Below are 14,574 nucleotides of genomic sequence, written 5' to 3' on the forward strand. Positions count from 1 at the left end.
TTTTTTTTATAGTGGCTTTGCGAAGAGAGTTGCAATTCGAGGCCACTTTGAAGAGAAAAAAAAAAAAAAAAATGATAATAAATCTGCGCCAGTATGTTTAGAAGAGTTTTTATCCCCTTCCTAATTTGCTTACTCGTTGTGTTGTTGCTTAATGCTTCGTTCATCATCTTCCGTGGGAAGTCGGGATCTTCGACCATCTCAGGGTCTCCCTGAAAAGGTGAACAAGTTGAGAATATATGCATGGGGAAGTCCACAGGTCCACATATTTGCGTTCACCAGTAGGCATTCACACGTGTGTGTATTCTCTTGGGGGGGATATCATCACCCAGCCATTGCACATAGACACACGTCTATATATGCATGTTTGCGGCTGATCTCGAGCCGCCTACTCCCCTGCGCACCTCATTTATCGTTCGGTACTCCCCAATCTTTGTGCTTAGCTCAAGCAGTGTCAATGGCTTCCTGGTTTGCCCACTGGATATGTTCCCCATTTGCAAGCGGAGCGCGTCTGTTGTGCTTTTTTTTCGCGTTGATCGAACGCAGTTTTGGGAAGCGGCAGTCGGTCTGCGCAGCTATATGGGTGTTTATACGTATAGACACACGTACATGCACAAGCATATATTTAGGGTGCGTGCTTCCCTTCAGATCAGCTTGGCAGCGGGACAATCACAGTTAGACGCAAACGTTCGCTTCTACCAAGGAGCGTGTTTTTTCCCCCTGATTGGCACAACACGCGCGGTACACCGAAAAGTTAAAAACAGTGTACTGGTCCAGTTCTGCCCTTTTCGCTTTTTTCACTTAAAAGTGTTGTTGTTGCAGTTTTGTGAAGCTTGCCAAGTTGCTTTTTAATTCTTTTAAAATTTCTTTAAAGGCGTGCAAAAAAAAAAAAAAAAAAAAAAAAAGCGTACAACAATAGGGTGTGTAAAACCCTTTTAGGCAATTGAAAGTCCCGTTTTGTTGCCTTTTCGAGGAACTGCTTACAGACTATATAATTTTTCTCCCATTAAAATTGGCTCAATTTGATATGTACAGCTAAGAATATAAATTTTTCTTTTTCGTTTAGATAGAAATTTGTGTACTTCCCTTTTGTAAGTACCAATTTGTAGACATTACTTTTTTTTTTTTTTTTTTTTTTTCTTGCAGCTCAAAAGCTTAGGCATAGTAAAACGTGACCTACAATTTTGTAACTTTGTTCTTTGTGCTATGTGGGAGGAAAGGGGGGTCCTGCGCTAAGCAGATATATCCTCACGTCCATGTTTGTTTTCATTTGTGTATACGCCTGCGCAGCGGCGTTGAATTTTTTGACCGCCATCGCCGTCTGTGTGGCATTTTGAGCGGGGTTTACAGCGTTTTTTTTTTTTCGGGTACCCATGTTGACTGTCATTTTCAAGGGAAGGACGCCCTTCCCCCATTTTGACAAATCCCTTTTGGACAAAATACATTTTTCCGCCTCCCTATAACTGAACAGGCACACGCCACAAATCAGTACGAAGTTTTTTTTTTTTTTTTTTTTTTGCATTGGTCCCATTTTGTTGCCGTTGGTCAAATTAGCGCAGGGCAGGCAGTGCAGTCCCCCTGATTGTTCCTGTGTGTCCCTCCGCTCCACCGCTTACATAAGTGTGCAAATATGGCACATGACTATCCCATTTTTTCCCCTACGTTTAGAACAAACATGTCTACCTTTCATGGGACATAAAAAGGAAAAAAAATTTTTAAGTCTAACCAATTGAAAACGCGCGTGGGGAATCAGCTGATAAATGGCGTGCAGGCTAATGCAAGAATAAATTTCTGTGTGCAGTTCCTTAAAAGGGGTTAATCCGGGGAGGTCACCTCTCGCGCAAACACACGTACACATATAACCCTTTTCTATATATGTACATGGGTTGTGCTAAGGATGGGGTGTGTGAAGGGTGGAAGGCTTGCTTTCCTTCGCGACGCAGTGTGCGTTAGAAGTAACAAAATTGGCAGAGTAAAATTAAGCTGCACAAAGGAACACATTAACAGGCAAGAATAACGCCACAAATATTTTACCCCTTTATTGAAAGAGTGCACTTTTTTTCTTCCCCTTTTTATTGCGCATATTTCGTTAGAGCATTTTGTACACTTTTTTAACTTTCCAAATTGTGACTCTGCCTCTGCCTCTGGTTCGGTTGGCTCTCACCCTTTTTGCTGTCTCCATCGGAGGGGTGCCCATTTTTAAGGGGCAAAATGAACCATTGATGGGATTTCCAGCGGGGAGGATTACCCATAAAGGTGGACATAGAAATAAACCCCTACACATAGGCACACACATGTGTGGGAGGTTCTGTTACTTAAAATGGTCCTACATCGGTGAAGTGAATCATTTCCGTTTCATTCGCCTCACGCATTTAAGCGGGATGAGTAAATCACTCGACTTGGCGTTTGTCTTCGCACAGGCATAAGTGCTCAAGTCAGCCTTCTTACTTTTTCGTTTATACATCCCCTCATGGTACCTTTTTTTTTGGAACGTTCGGAGACATGCCTTTTGGGGGGAGGCCTAATTGGCCACTTGCTGTTTTTTTCGGCCTATTTTCACCGCGTGCACGTCCCGCGAGACGCCCCATTAGGGCGGAAAGGCTCCCCCAATTTTTTTGCGCCTCGACAGAATGGTACATCCATATGCACGCGCATGCGCGTTGTGACATGAGGTCCCCGCGCCGGAGGGAAACGGAATTCTCACGGAGTTGCGCAGGTCGTCATGTGAGGCAAGCGTGATATGGGAGGACCCCCGTTTGTAGGCGCTTCGGAGTTCGGAGTTCGGAGTTCGGAGTTCGGAGGCAGATAAAAAGGGAAAAAATATCCCGCGAATTTTGTCCCTCCATAGTTTCCCCTATAAATTTGCCCCCCTCGGCTAATCGCTTCCACCCCTCGGCTAATCGCTTCCACCCCTCGGTTAACCGCTTCCACGCCTCGGTTAACCTCTTCCACCCCTCGGCTAGCCGCTCCCCCCCCACACCTCCTTTCCGCACGATGGAGGATGGGAAGAATGCGTTTCTGTTCCACCTATTCTCCTCCGGAGAGAGTGAACAGGCAGGGGAACAAAAAGTTAAGGTAACGAATTATAGGTTCATCAAATTGCCAAGCATAAGCGAGCCACACAAATGTGTGCTATACCACTACAGTGAAAGGAGCAACTTGCTGTACCTGCTGGAACGGAATTATTTTAATCCAAAAATTGAGTCCATAAAACATGAAAATGAAAAAATAAACAAAAGTTGTGTGTCCCTTTTTATAAATAACTATGCTGTGCAAAATGAATGTAGCTTTTTCTGTTATCCCATTGATGCAATTTTTTTATTCATAAGTATCATTTATCAAAATTGCACCAGCAATACGTATACCACATTGGGGGATTACCTTGATAGTATTTTAAAAGACAGAGAGAATAGAGAACAAAATGAAATAAGCAAAAATGCCTTTTTCATTTTTAACAAAAATGTGAGTAACATTAAGGAGAGATTAAAAAATATTTGTGATGAGTGTTACGAGATGGGCAAATATTATTTCAAACCGAATTTGAAGAAGGTCCAAAATTTTTATAATCTTAAATGTGTTAAGTTATTCAATTATATAATCGAAAATAAAATTATTTTTTCTGATTATGCTCATACTGTAGAGGAGGATATTTTGAAGAAACACAAAGTTGATATGAACCTCCATGTGAGTAGCATATCCAGAGTCAAAACTGCAAAATTGAAACAAATCGATGTGTATGGTGAATATAAAAAGCTGGTAGACTCATATGTCATACAGTTTAATAAAAAGTATTACAAATTTTGTGGATCCAATTTGAGGACTTTTGTTTGGCTAGTTGTGAAGGGTTTTATGAGTTCATCTTTGAGTGAAAGACTTACACCTTTAGATATACAGGAAAAATTAAGCAAAATGAAGGAGGATGACAAAAAGAAGAAAATGCAACAGAATGAGAGTTTCTCCAAGGGGAAGAAGCATCCCTTGCAGCAACCCAGGAATCAGATGATGATCGACTCCTTTTTTAAAAAGAAAAAAACAAAGTGAGGAGTGCCTCCACGGTGTACCACTGGATGGGAAGAGGCACAAATGGGCGCGTGCAATGGTTCGCGCGAAGGTCCGGCGCAAGTGGCGAAACCGTTGCACGCTCGGTGGTACGCCCCATTTTGGCGAATCGCCTTAAAGCTGCCCCACAGGAGGGGGGGTCATCTTGGGGAAAAAAAAACACACACACGAATATGCGGCTATACACACAAATATGCGGCTATACACACAAATCTGCTGCTATACACAAAGCCCTGCTGCTAAACACAAAGCCCTGCTGCTAAACAGAAACCCCTGCCGCTATACACAACCCCCTGCCGCTATACACAACCCCCTGCCGCTAAACACAAACCCCTGCCGCTATACACAACCCCCTGCCGCTATACGCAAACCCCTGCTGCTACACGCGGAACACCCGCTTGGCCAAGTGGAGCAGGGTGGACAAAATGCAGAAGCCCCCGAACTGGTGCACCAGGGCCAGGTGGACAGGCACGTGGTGCACAAGGGTGCTTATGCCGGTGAGCATTTGCGCGGTTGTGATTAAGGGCAACACGAAGAAGAGTCGTTTGGTTTTTTTGCTAAGTGCCATTTTCTGCGAACAGTAGTATAAGATGAAGCTATTCAAGACAATCAAGTAGCTAAGCATCCGATGATTAAACTGCACCAGGGCTGTGTTCTCAAACAACTGCTCATACTTCCTCTTTTTGTTAAAATAAAAATTTTTTACATCGTCCGGAATAAATTTGTCCAACATTTTGGGCCACGTGTTGTAGGCATACCCTGCATCATTCCCAGCCACAAAGCCACCATACATAATATTAGAAAGAACGAGAAGGGAAAAACAAAGTAGGCCTAACTTGGTCCCCCTGGTAATATTTCTCCGTTCATACGTTTCGTGTATTAACTGAGTTCGTAGGAATTCTGACCAATCGGCTATTTGACTCTTGGCAAACTGTTTCCTCAATTTGGCCACCTCGATCAAAGTGAGTGCGTTGAGAAAAAGATAGCTGTACGTTATGGTGGCACAGAAGAGATGGAAAACTAACCTGTATGGAGAAACCCTAGGGGTTTTATTTTCCGTCTGTGGAATTTCAAATCCACTTTTGACCATCCACCAACCTACGAATCCTTGAAATGTTCCCAAGGCTAAAATGACACTCAATTTTTTTATCATACTTTTTTTTAAATAATTTTTATATAAAAAAAAACTAGCACCTCCGATAAAAAATAATCCTATAAAACGACCAAATGTTCTGTGTAGCCATTCATTAAAAAAAAGTTTTTTATAATCCTCCATAGACAGGTTATAATGTACTTGTTTATATTCCGGTGTTAATTTATACTTCTCATATTCTCGTAGCCATTCTTCTTCATCCTTGGGGTATTTTACGCCCTGAAATTTCCAGTGCGTTATTGACAACCCACTTTCGGTCAAGCGGGTGTAACCACCTATACTTATCATGCCTAGTATTAACAGGCTGCAAGTGTTAAGCCACATTCCTACTTTAAATTCTTGACCTTCCTTCACATAATTCATGTACCTATTCGCCTTCTTAATTACGAATGATTCTTCTGCTTTACTCAGATTGGTGAATGTGTTGAAGGGCCTCCTACTCTGCAACGCCCTGTTCATGAATGCCCTTTCGAGCCCGTTCCGTACATGGGCATAGTGCCCTAAAGAGACAACTCTGTGTAGGCACATGTTGAATTGCAACTGGACGGTGCAAAATGTGAGCTGTGCCTTCTGATTTCCGCTCTCCCTGAACCTAACTGCAAATATGAGTACACACAAAAAGGGGAGACACAGGGGAGAAAAAAAGGCAGAGAAAGAGGAGGCGAGTATACCACGCGACGGAACTATACTTAGTCATGTCAAAAATTGGAAGAGGGACTTTTCAGGTAGAGAGGGGAACCTCAGGGCACTCTTTCCAGTATGGAAACGATAAATGAGAAAAACAGGTTAAACTCTCCATTCTTCAATAACTCATTTTCCACATATGGAAGGGTTAGATTATTCTCGCAGATGGTATCTCCCCTAATTAGGGTCATATTTATCACTTTGCAAAAGGAAGAAAATTGCTCAGTCATCCATGTGGGCCTTATTTTTTTATCGCCCCTTTTTGCACAGATGTATGATAAGCTTTGTTGATTCCATTCGGAGGATATTTTGGATAAAGAGAAATGCCCCTCGTTCATCTCTATTTTTCTCCCCTTTTTTTTGTGCGCAAAGGAGTATTCACATGTGGCTTTTACATGCTTCAAAGCTAATGGATAATCCCAACGCAGCAGCGCTTTTTTACCCCATATAAGCACAACGGCGTAAATTCTTTGTGGATTCAAAAGTGGGTGCTTCTTCACTGTGCACAGGCAAGGCGGAGCAAAACCACATGCGCGGATAACGAGGATATGCCTTGTTCTTTTGGAAGAAATGCGCCTAGCACATAGTGAACTCCTTTTCAAAATGATGCCAGAACGACCTGGAGTTGTCCACACATTTTTTTTTTTTTTTCTAATGCGAGTTTTATTAATAAAAAAAAGGCGAAGCGCTGATGTGGTAGCATCCCTAGCAGTGGTCCGTGACCCCCCAGGTGTGGCGCTAAACAGGCCACGCCTAGCAACAAGAGTAAGCCCCAATAGGGGGGCACAGAATGATGGATAAAGCTAGCACAGGCCTACACATCAACGGTTAACCGTTCAGCATGTACACAATAGTTCGCTAAGCGTGTGGTGTGCATTGGGTGGGGGGGAGCACGTTGCCGACTCGAATCAGAAACAATTGCGCTAAAGCAAATCGTGTGTAGCCCTTTTTAAGAGTAGTTTTTGATGCACCGTGGGGACAAAATTGCGCAGCCAAATAGGAGCACCCGCAAAAAAGGATAAAAAAAAAAAAGATGCCCAAAACAATTGGGGTAGTGGTGGAAGCAAAGAAGTGGCCAAGTTGCCAAGTATGACCACTGCGTGCTGGACAATGCAATTAACAAAATGACATGAAGAAACAAATTCTTGGAAAGCAAAACAGAAGGTATTGACCCCATTTGAGTCAGCAGCAAGCGCTGCAGCTTTCCTCACTTGCAATTTTGAGATCAGTGGGGGCATACCATTTGGACCCCTCCAACGTGTACCTACTATTTAACGATTTAACCTTAACAGTTTTTTTAGCCTGTAAAGGAGAAGGAACGAAAAAGAGTCGGATGAAATTGGGCAGGACTGGGCAGGAATGTGCAGAATTGGTCATAATTGGCCATAATTGGAGTCGCCTCAAAATGTGGCAATTTTGCCCATGCTATTTATTCAGCGAAAAACGGGATGTGTATCCATTTGGGTGCACCCCCATTTCGCGGCACATTACCAAATTGTGGTGCTCAGGTATGTGGCTCCTGTCGTGTTCACCCACACCCGATTCTTCATTCTTCAAGGGAAGACGCATCACGTGTTTCTCCAAGTGATTCACCAAGTGACTCTCCAAGTGATTATCCAAGTGACTCTCCAAGTGGTTCTCCAAGTAATTCCTCAAGGGAACGTTTTCTTTCTCTGAGTCGTTTTTCATTATGTAGTCTCTCAAATGGTCCATGTGAGCAGGAAACGCGACGAACTCGTCGGAAGTTCCTTTCTGTTCATTTAAGAGGCTCTCCTTGCGTTGCAAGGAAGCAATTTTATCTGCAAAAAAGAAGGGGAAATAATTTGGGTTAAATTTTAAAAGGTATAAAAAGTGAGACATACTAGGGGGAGGGGGAAATTAAAAAAAGGGTGTCTGCTCTAATATTTTGGAAGGCAGATCAAAATGGAAAGGCATAATATATTCCACCTTTTAAGACATTCCTAGTGTGATTTAACGCCCTGTCTTTGTAGTTCAATCGGAGGTTGTACATCGCGTTTGTCTTCAAGTAGGATCGATTTAGCTTGAGCAGGTCCATGGGGTAGCAATTGTATGTGCCCTGAAATGAAACAGAAAAAAAATATTTTTCTTACTACGCAAACTGTGCAGCGATCGCCGCCGGGGCTACATAGAATGTGCAACGATTCGCATGTTAATTGTTATGTTGCTTTTCCAGGCAGAGGCGATTATCTTATTTTTTTTTTAAATCGCATTCCTGCATAGGCATTTTTGCAGAGGCAACAGAATTTAGTGCGAACATGCACACGCTCCTCTGCATTGTGGATACTTAACAAGGCACTCATTTACGTACATTTTCCAGCAGGACGTACACGTAATTTTCCCCTATAAATTTTAAAAACTTGCCCCTGCCTTCAGGTGCTACAATTTCACACATGTCATCCAGCACATCGGAAATGGGGTCATTCGTCTGCACTACTCCGTCCGGCACTTCCTGTTTGCTGCCGCATGGTATGTAACTGCTTGGCTGCTTATCTATTTTCACACTTTCCAGAGAGCTTTTACTCTTATAGAAGCACTTGGATTGCACTATGCTGTGACGGCTTCGATTGCTTCGATTGCTTCGACTGCTTTGACTTCTTCCATTGCTTCGATTGCTTCCTTTTTCGATTGGCCCTTTTAAATCGTGCGAAGAGCTCATCGCGCTTGGCATTTTGGACTTCGAAGAAGCCGCGTAGTCGTAGATCGCTCCAAATTTGTTCTCGTTTCTGGCGGGGTGCCTGTTGAAAACTATCCCACGGTCCTCATCGCAGTATTTCATCACTGCCTCAGCCATATCGTTCTTGTTGCACAGTTTTAAATAATTCACAAGGATATCCCTTTTGCTTACGTTTTCCATGTTTGGAGCGAGGATTGGGCAAGTTGTGTTCTTTGTGTGGAAGAGAAAAACCGTCTATTTTGCGTGGAAGAGAAAAACCGTATATTTTGCGTGGAAGAGAAAAACCGTATATTTTGCGCGGAAGAGAAAAACCGTCTATTTTGCGTGGAAGAGAAAAACCGTCTATTTTGCGTGGAAGAGAAAAACAGTCTATTTTGCGTGGAAGAGAAAAACAGTCTATTTTGCGTGGAAGAGAAAAACAGACTATTTTGCACAGAGGAAAAATTGCACATTTTACACCTCCTTTGAATGTTACTGCCACGCACGCGTGGTAATACAAAAACGTTGTGATAAAAAAACGCACACACAGCTGCAAAGTAAGGGAACTCGCCAGTTGGTTAAATAAACAGCCAATTTTAACATTCTACAAAAAAAAAAAAAAACTTTGCAAAAAAAAAGCATAAAAAATGCACAAAATGGCTAGATTTTTTCCATGTTTACCTGACCTGTTCATGCAAAAATGAACTTTTTTTTTTTCGCCTTTTTGCTTCAAGTTTCCTTTTTAAGCCGCGTGATGTTGCAAAAATGGAACTCGCTTTATGTGCATTTTTCCCCTTCGCAGAGAAAGAAGTACAATTGCACGCTTCCATGATGGGCGATGTAATACAGGATAAAAAAAAAAGAAAAAAGCTGGGATAATAATTTAAATTAATAATTCTTTAAAAATGAGCTTTGTTGTAGTTAATTTAAAGAATACAGTTATATTTCGCCAAGAAAATAAACTGTTAAAGGGGGGGTTGGTTCTTAAATTGTGCTACTTAACAATTTATATAATGCATAACACACGTGTTGCATACCATGTAGGGAAAATGATATGAAATATCAGTCTGCACACATATATATAAAAATAGTTAACACGTGTTGTGCACACAATTTAATGGTCAAAAGTGGGGGGTGGGGGAAAGAAATTAAGATTCGATAAAATTCGAAATGTTCTGTAACCATGACATGTATTCTCTTTGCTCTTTGTCAATGCTACAGGAATCGATAAAATCACACAACTCAGAGTCTACTCCTAAGTTCGCCAGCCATTCATCGAGCGAAGTTTGTAAGGAGTCATCCAGGTCTTCAAATTCAGGTCCATTATAAGCTGACACGGAATTTTTTCCTTCTTCATTTTTATAATACTTAACATTTCCAATCATATATCTGAATTTCTCATCATTCTGTAAGGTGGTACAATAAAAGGTAATGCCTCCTTGTTTGTTTGGCTTTTCAACAGTGACAGAAAAGTCAGTCATTTCTGCTTGCGCTTCATTTTCTCCTTCTGCTTGAAATGGGGACACAAGTTGAAAATCGATAATAATTTTCATTCCATCCACATTTTTGGTTAGCACCATGTTGACATCCCCTTCTTGTTCCTCAAATTTCCATCCCGACGTTTGCAAAAACTTCTTAATATTATCTGGTGCCTCATAATTCGACTTCTCATGTTGCACCTCTGCTTTTACAACTTCGGACAGTTTCTGCGCTTCACTTGAAGCAAATCTTTTTGCTCCAATAACAGAGCTGGAATGGGTTCCTTGGTACCTTTGTCCATATTTCCCAAGGTTGATTATGTTGGAAATCTTTCTCTTATTCAAGTTGCTGAGCTCGTTCACAGAGCAGTTCAGGTGCTTCCCCAAGACTTTGCCTTTACACAAATTTGTAGCGTTTCTTCTCAAGAAATTCATTTTTTCAAAAGTGAGGTTTAAAGTGAAAAGTGTGAATATAATACAGTTTGGTGTGCCTTGCTACGTATAAAAAGGCTGCTTATTCGCGTAACCCGAACTCTATGCACAGAAAAGAGCTGCGTTCAGATGCTCACTTGGGGGAGGCACATGTGAAGATTGCCAGTAGGTTCATTCACTAACGGTGATGCGTCAAAGGCTCTACAATTGCGTGTTATCTTTATTTTGGCTATTTTTTTTTTTTTTTTTTTACAAAAACAGATGGGAGAAACACTGTTTAACGTTAAAACTGTGGCGTGGTAACCGTGTTGTTAGTTTTCTCAATTGGTTCGCAAGCGAGGAAAAAATGTTGCCGTGGGGTTGAATTTGCGCGGAATGATAAATGTTAAATCTATGACATCATGATTTCGTAAAATTTTCACATTTTCGCGATTTTAAAAAAAATAAAACGACGAGGGGATTTACGCATACCAGTAATGTACATTTATTTATGTACGTATGGGGCATATATTAAATTATATGTGCTTGTGCGTTGCGGCACATTCCCACTCACTTTTTTTCCCGCATACGGCAGTCTCGCCCCACAGAATGCGCATCTCAGCCATGTACACTCAACCTGCACCAAAAAAAAAAAAAGCACGACGGGATAAGTGACGATTGAGCAGAAAAGCGGTTACATGAAATTTTCGTTTCCTTCCCACTGACCACCATGTATGATGGTGTGAAAATGTACTACTTCGTTTTCTCCTCAAATGGAGGTCAACAGTAGATGCATAATCTGCGTGTCGAAAAGGCCTACACGTACTTGAACGTCAGATGAATGGATAAACTGTGCCTGTGAGCGAACGTATGTGGGTATGTTGAGATTTGTAGGGCACTGCTACGAGTGCCCCCCAGAAAAAAGTGTTAAAAATGGGTGCATACAATACGGTGATGAAATGAAGCACAGCCTTTGCACATGGGCAGTACATTTCTTCGCCAACTTGCATGGAGCGGCAAGTGTGGCGCTTAAAAAAAGAGGATTGCCTACGTGGTACATGCTTGATACTTATTACGTGCATACATATGTGCTTGCGCGCGCCGCTTAACCCTGCAGTGGTACGAAACGCATACGGTCATATAGATCCCGACTTTATAACAAAATGAAGGGGCAATAAAAATGAACAAACTCGCGTTACGCAAAGAGGATGAAGAAAAAAAAAAAGAAAAAATTCCCATTTTTTTTTTTTTTATGCCGATTTTGCATACTGTACTTTAAATTAAAACCCATTTTAAGCGAATTAAAAATTTTCTTTTCAAGTGATGCGAGAGAGGAGGTTTGATACCTTTGCAAGTTTACAATTGAGTGAAATGAACGCATATCTACGTGGGAATACTTAAAGTGGTCCCCACTGAGAAGGCGATAAAGTTACGTAGCCAAGCTGGGCGTTTTAAATGCGCCACAAGATGGTACAATTATTTGTGTAAAGAACACGGTGACAACTGAGTCAGGTGTACGCCACTGTGCCATTTGTGCCATTTGTGCGATTTACGAGATTTACGCGATTTGCGCTATTTTGTACAGCGCTCCACTTGTCATTTGTGGTGGCACACTGCTCTCGTATCGTGCCCAATAACAGCAGTTGATTTAGTGGCATAGAAGAGATTCTGCAATTCTGCGATTCTGCAATTCTGCGATTCTGCGATTCTGCGATTCTGCGATTTTGCGATTTTGCTTCGGGGGAGGGCTCTCTGCAGCGTATGCACACCGCGCGGAGCGCACATATAGGTGGATATATATATGCCCATGTATGTGCATATGCCTATATATGTGCATATGCCTATGTATGTATGCTCATACCAACGCCAAGGGGTGCCTGAGCAGAGGAGACTGTAAACCCCGCCCCGTGTTAAGCACCATGCGCCATATTTACAGAGTAGATAAGGCTACGCATAGGTGCGTCTCTACCCCAAAAAGGTACACGGAATGACACTTTTGTGAAACTACACCAAAGTTGCGCATACTGGAGTGAGCGGTTTTAAAAAAAAAAAAGGCGACTTGATTTTATGGCTAAAGTTCCTACAAACGACCTCGCCCCGTTTTTTTTTTTTTCAACCTTTGTAAATTTCGTTGCAAGAGCGTCCTTCGCTGTACCAACTTGTAAAACATTTCCGGTTAGAGTTTTAATGTATAACTCCCCACGTAGAAGGAACATATTTCTGAAGAGACAAAATTGGTGGCCAAGCGAAGAAAAGGATTCAAGTGTTGGATGATCTTACAACATATAAAATTAAACACACAGCTACGCCCTCGTGTAGGAATGTAAATAAATGCGGACCTTTTGCACACATAACGGAAGTCCTTTCTTTCATATATATATATTTTTTTTTTTTTCCGCCTTTTGAGGAGTGAGCATTCGATTACCATCGCACAATCGTACAAATTATAGCAGCAACTACCCTGCACAGAAAAAAAGGGGCATATATTTTTTTTTTCCCCCCTTTTGAGTGATATGTTTTAAAAAATGTTACAAGAAAGAGACTTAGCGAGAGAGCCATGTCCTGACAGAATCATAGAAGATATGGGTGGCGCGTTTGGCATGGGATGCATAGGAGGGTACATATGGCATTTTTTAAAGGGCGCAAGAAATAGCCCCCAAGGGGATGTGTTAAGTGGCGCTCTGTACAGTGGCCGTATGAGGGCCCCCATTTTGGGAGGTAACTTTGCCGTGTGGGGAGGCACATTTAGTTGCTTCGATTGTACATTTCAGTATATACGGAAAAAGGAAGACCACTGGAATGCCATAGGGAGTGGGTTTTTTACAGGTGGTGTTTTAGCCATGAGGGGTGGTTGGAGATCTGCTTCGAGAAATGCCATCGTCGGTGGAGTTTTGCTAGCCATTATAGAAATCGTTTCGCTCGTATTGACTCGTAAGACAACACCGACCCCTAGACAGCAATTTCAGCAACAGATGGAGTTGGAAAAAAAAATGGCGTCCAAAAATAGTAGATAATAGCTGCGTATGTTTACGTGATCGTGAAATATTATGATATTTGTTCTGTACATAGTGATGTGTCAGTTCCTATGTACAGCTTATTCTGTCCCCCCACACCCCACCACCGTTAACCGGTATGTGTGTGTATACCCGTATCAATTTTAATTAACAATTTTCGCAGGGGTGGTAGCTACGTGCGTACGTACATACACGTGGCGCTTTTCAAAGGTGAATCTTTTCTCTGCCTTTTTTTTTTTTAATTCTGTGCCTTCTCCTACCTCATTGTTGTGGTGCATATGCCTCTATGCGAGAGTTGCTCCACGTGTGTATGTGTGCATGCCCCCGGTCGCTTTCCCCCCCCGCTCGGCTGCTTCCCTCACGTTGCCATTTTCTCAAAGCTGCATATTTCAAATTTCACCATTTTTGTTTTATTTTTAAGTGGAATTAATAACTATTCGTAATGGTGCGTTGGTACATGTGCATGGCGTTGCGTTTAAGCGGCCTTTGCGCGGCCGTTGTGTGGCCGTTACTCTGCCACTGCGCGACCATTTATGATGCCCGCTGTGCGCATTATTGCCCCCTACTTATTTATTTACTTACGTACTTATGTTTTTTTTTTTTTTTTTTTTTGTGTCTTCTGTAACACACGAATTTTTTAATATCGAAGCCTTCCAAAAAATGGGAGAATAAAAATGTGTTCAAACGGTTTGGTTTTCCATTTTGGGTTACCATTTTGGGTTACCATTTTGGGCTACCATTTTGGTGTAGGCGCTCTCCGGGGCCCCCAATGGGACCGTCGCACTCCGTTCAGTACGTTGCGCAAAATGAAGCCGTAGTGCTAAACGAATAAGTTATTAAAAAGTGAACTAAGTGTGTTGGTTGAGAGTTGCTTCGAATTGGGTTGGGACATTTGACGTGGCTGTGTGTATTCCCCAACAAAGCTTACGACTCGCGCGTGCGGGGATATGCAGTACGGTAGTGTTAACAATGGTTTTGGATGAGCCTTGCGAAGCGGGAAAAGGGCAAGCGCACTCGCGTACGCTTTGCAGGTGAGGTTCCCCCGGGATGAATTAAAAAAGAGGGGGAAAACGCTTTTTCTTTTCTTTTCTTTTTTNNNNTTTT

General features: G+C 42.1%; 6 protein-coding genes across 6 annotated transcripts in view; 2 read left to right on the forward strand and 4 right to left on the reverse strand.

The window, feature by feature from the left end:
• Positions 1 to 1,026, reverse strand: part of PCYB_132370 (hypothetical protein) — a gene marked incomplete at its 3' end in the record, with an annotated part of 2,420 nt that extends 1,394 nt beyond the window's left edge. The window contains exons 1-2 of the mRNA XM_004224261.1: positions 402 to 1,026; positions 134 to 209 (exon numbers count right to left, since the gene is read on the reverse strand). Of these exons, the coding sequence (XP_004224309.1) occupies positions 134 to 209; positions 402 to 491 (166 nt within the window). The 5' untranslated portion in view covers positions 492 to 1,026. The remainder of the gene's footprint in view (positions 1 to 133; positions 210 to 401) is intronic.
• Positions 1,027 to 2,991: 1,965 nt separating this feature from the next.
• PCYB_132380 (hypothetical protein) lies at positions 2,992 to 3,834 on the forward strand (the record flags this gene model as incomplete). Its single annotated transcript, XM_004224262.1, has 1 exon — positions 2,992 to 3,834. A coding segment is annotated over one exon (843 nt), but the record flags the coding sequence as incomplete, so codon positions are not given.
• Positions 3,835 to 4,435: 601 nt separating this feature from the next.
• PCYB_132390 (cytochrome c oxidase assembly protein) lies at positions 4,436 to 5,737 on the reverse strand (the record flags this gene model as incomplete). The annotated part of the gene is made up of 1 exon (XM_004224263.1): positions 4,436 to 5,737. One exon carries the CDS (start codon positions 5,735 to 5,737, stop codon positions 4,436 to 4,438), a length of 1,302 nt encoding a protein of 433 aa, XP_004224311.1.
• A 1,338-nt stretch (positions 5,738 to 7,075) lies between these two features.
• PCYB_132400 (hypothetical protein) lies at positions 7,076 to 8,921 on the reverse strand (the record flags this gene model as incomplete). The annotated part of the gene is made up of 4 exons (XM_004224264.1): positions 8,223 to 8,921; positions 7,841 to 7,970; positions 7,385 to 7,692; positions 7,076 to 7,195 (listed from the first exon to the last, which is right to left on the reverse strand). Exons 1-4 carry the CDS (start codon positions 8,766 to 8,768, stop codon positions 7,076 to 7,078), a joined length of 1,104 nt encoding a protein of 367 aa, XP_004224312.1. The 5' UTR covers positions 8,769 to 8,921.
• Positions 8,922 to 9,715: 794 nt separating this feature from the next.
• Positions 9,716 to 10,480, reverse strand: PCYB_132410 (mitochondrial glycoprotein domain containing protein; the record flags this gene model as incomplete). Its single annotated transcript, XM_004224265.1, has 2 exons — positions 9,716 to 9,973; positions 10,028 to 10,480. 2 exons carry the CDS (start codon positions 10,478 to 10,480, stop codon positions 9,716 to 9,718), a joined length of 711 nt encoding a protein of 236 aa, XP_004224313.1.
• Positions 10,481 to 12,981: 2,501 nt separating this feature from the next.
• On the forward strand, positions 12,982 to 13,461 carry PCYB_132420 (mitochondrial import inner membrane translocase subunit Tim17; the record flags this gene model as incomplete). Its single annotated transcript, XM_004224266.1, has 1 exon — positions 12,982 to 13,461. A coding segment is annotated over one exon (480 nt), but the record flags the coding sequence as incomplete, so codon positions are not given.
• Between the last annotated feature and the right edge of the window lie 1,113 nt (positions 13,462 to 14,574).

The sequence above is a fragment of the Plasmodium cynomolgi genome, chromosome 13 (genome assembly GCF_000321355.1).
Source record: "Plasmodium cynomolgi strain B DNA, chromosome 13, whole genome shotgun sequence".
Lineage (NCBI taxonomy): Eukaryota > Apicomplexa > Aconoidasida > Haemosporida > Plasmodiidae > Plasmodium > Plasmodium cynomolgi.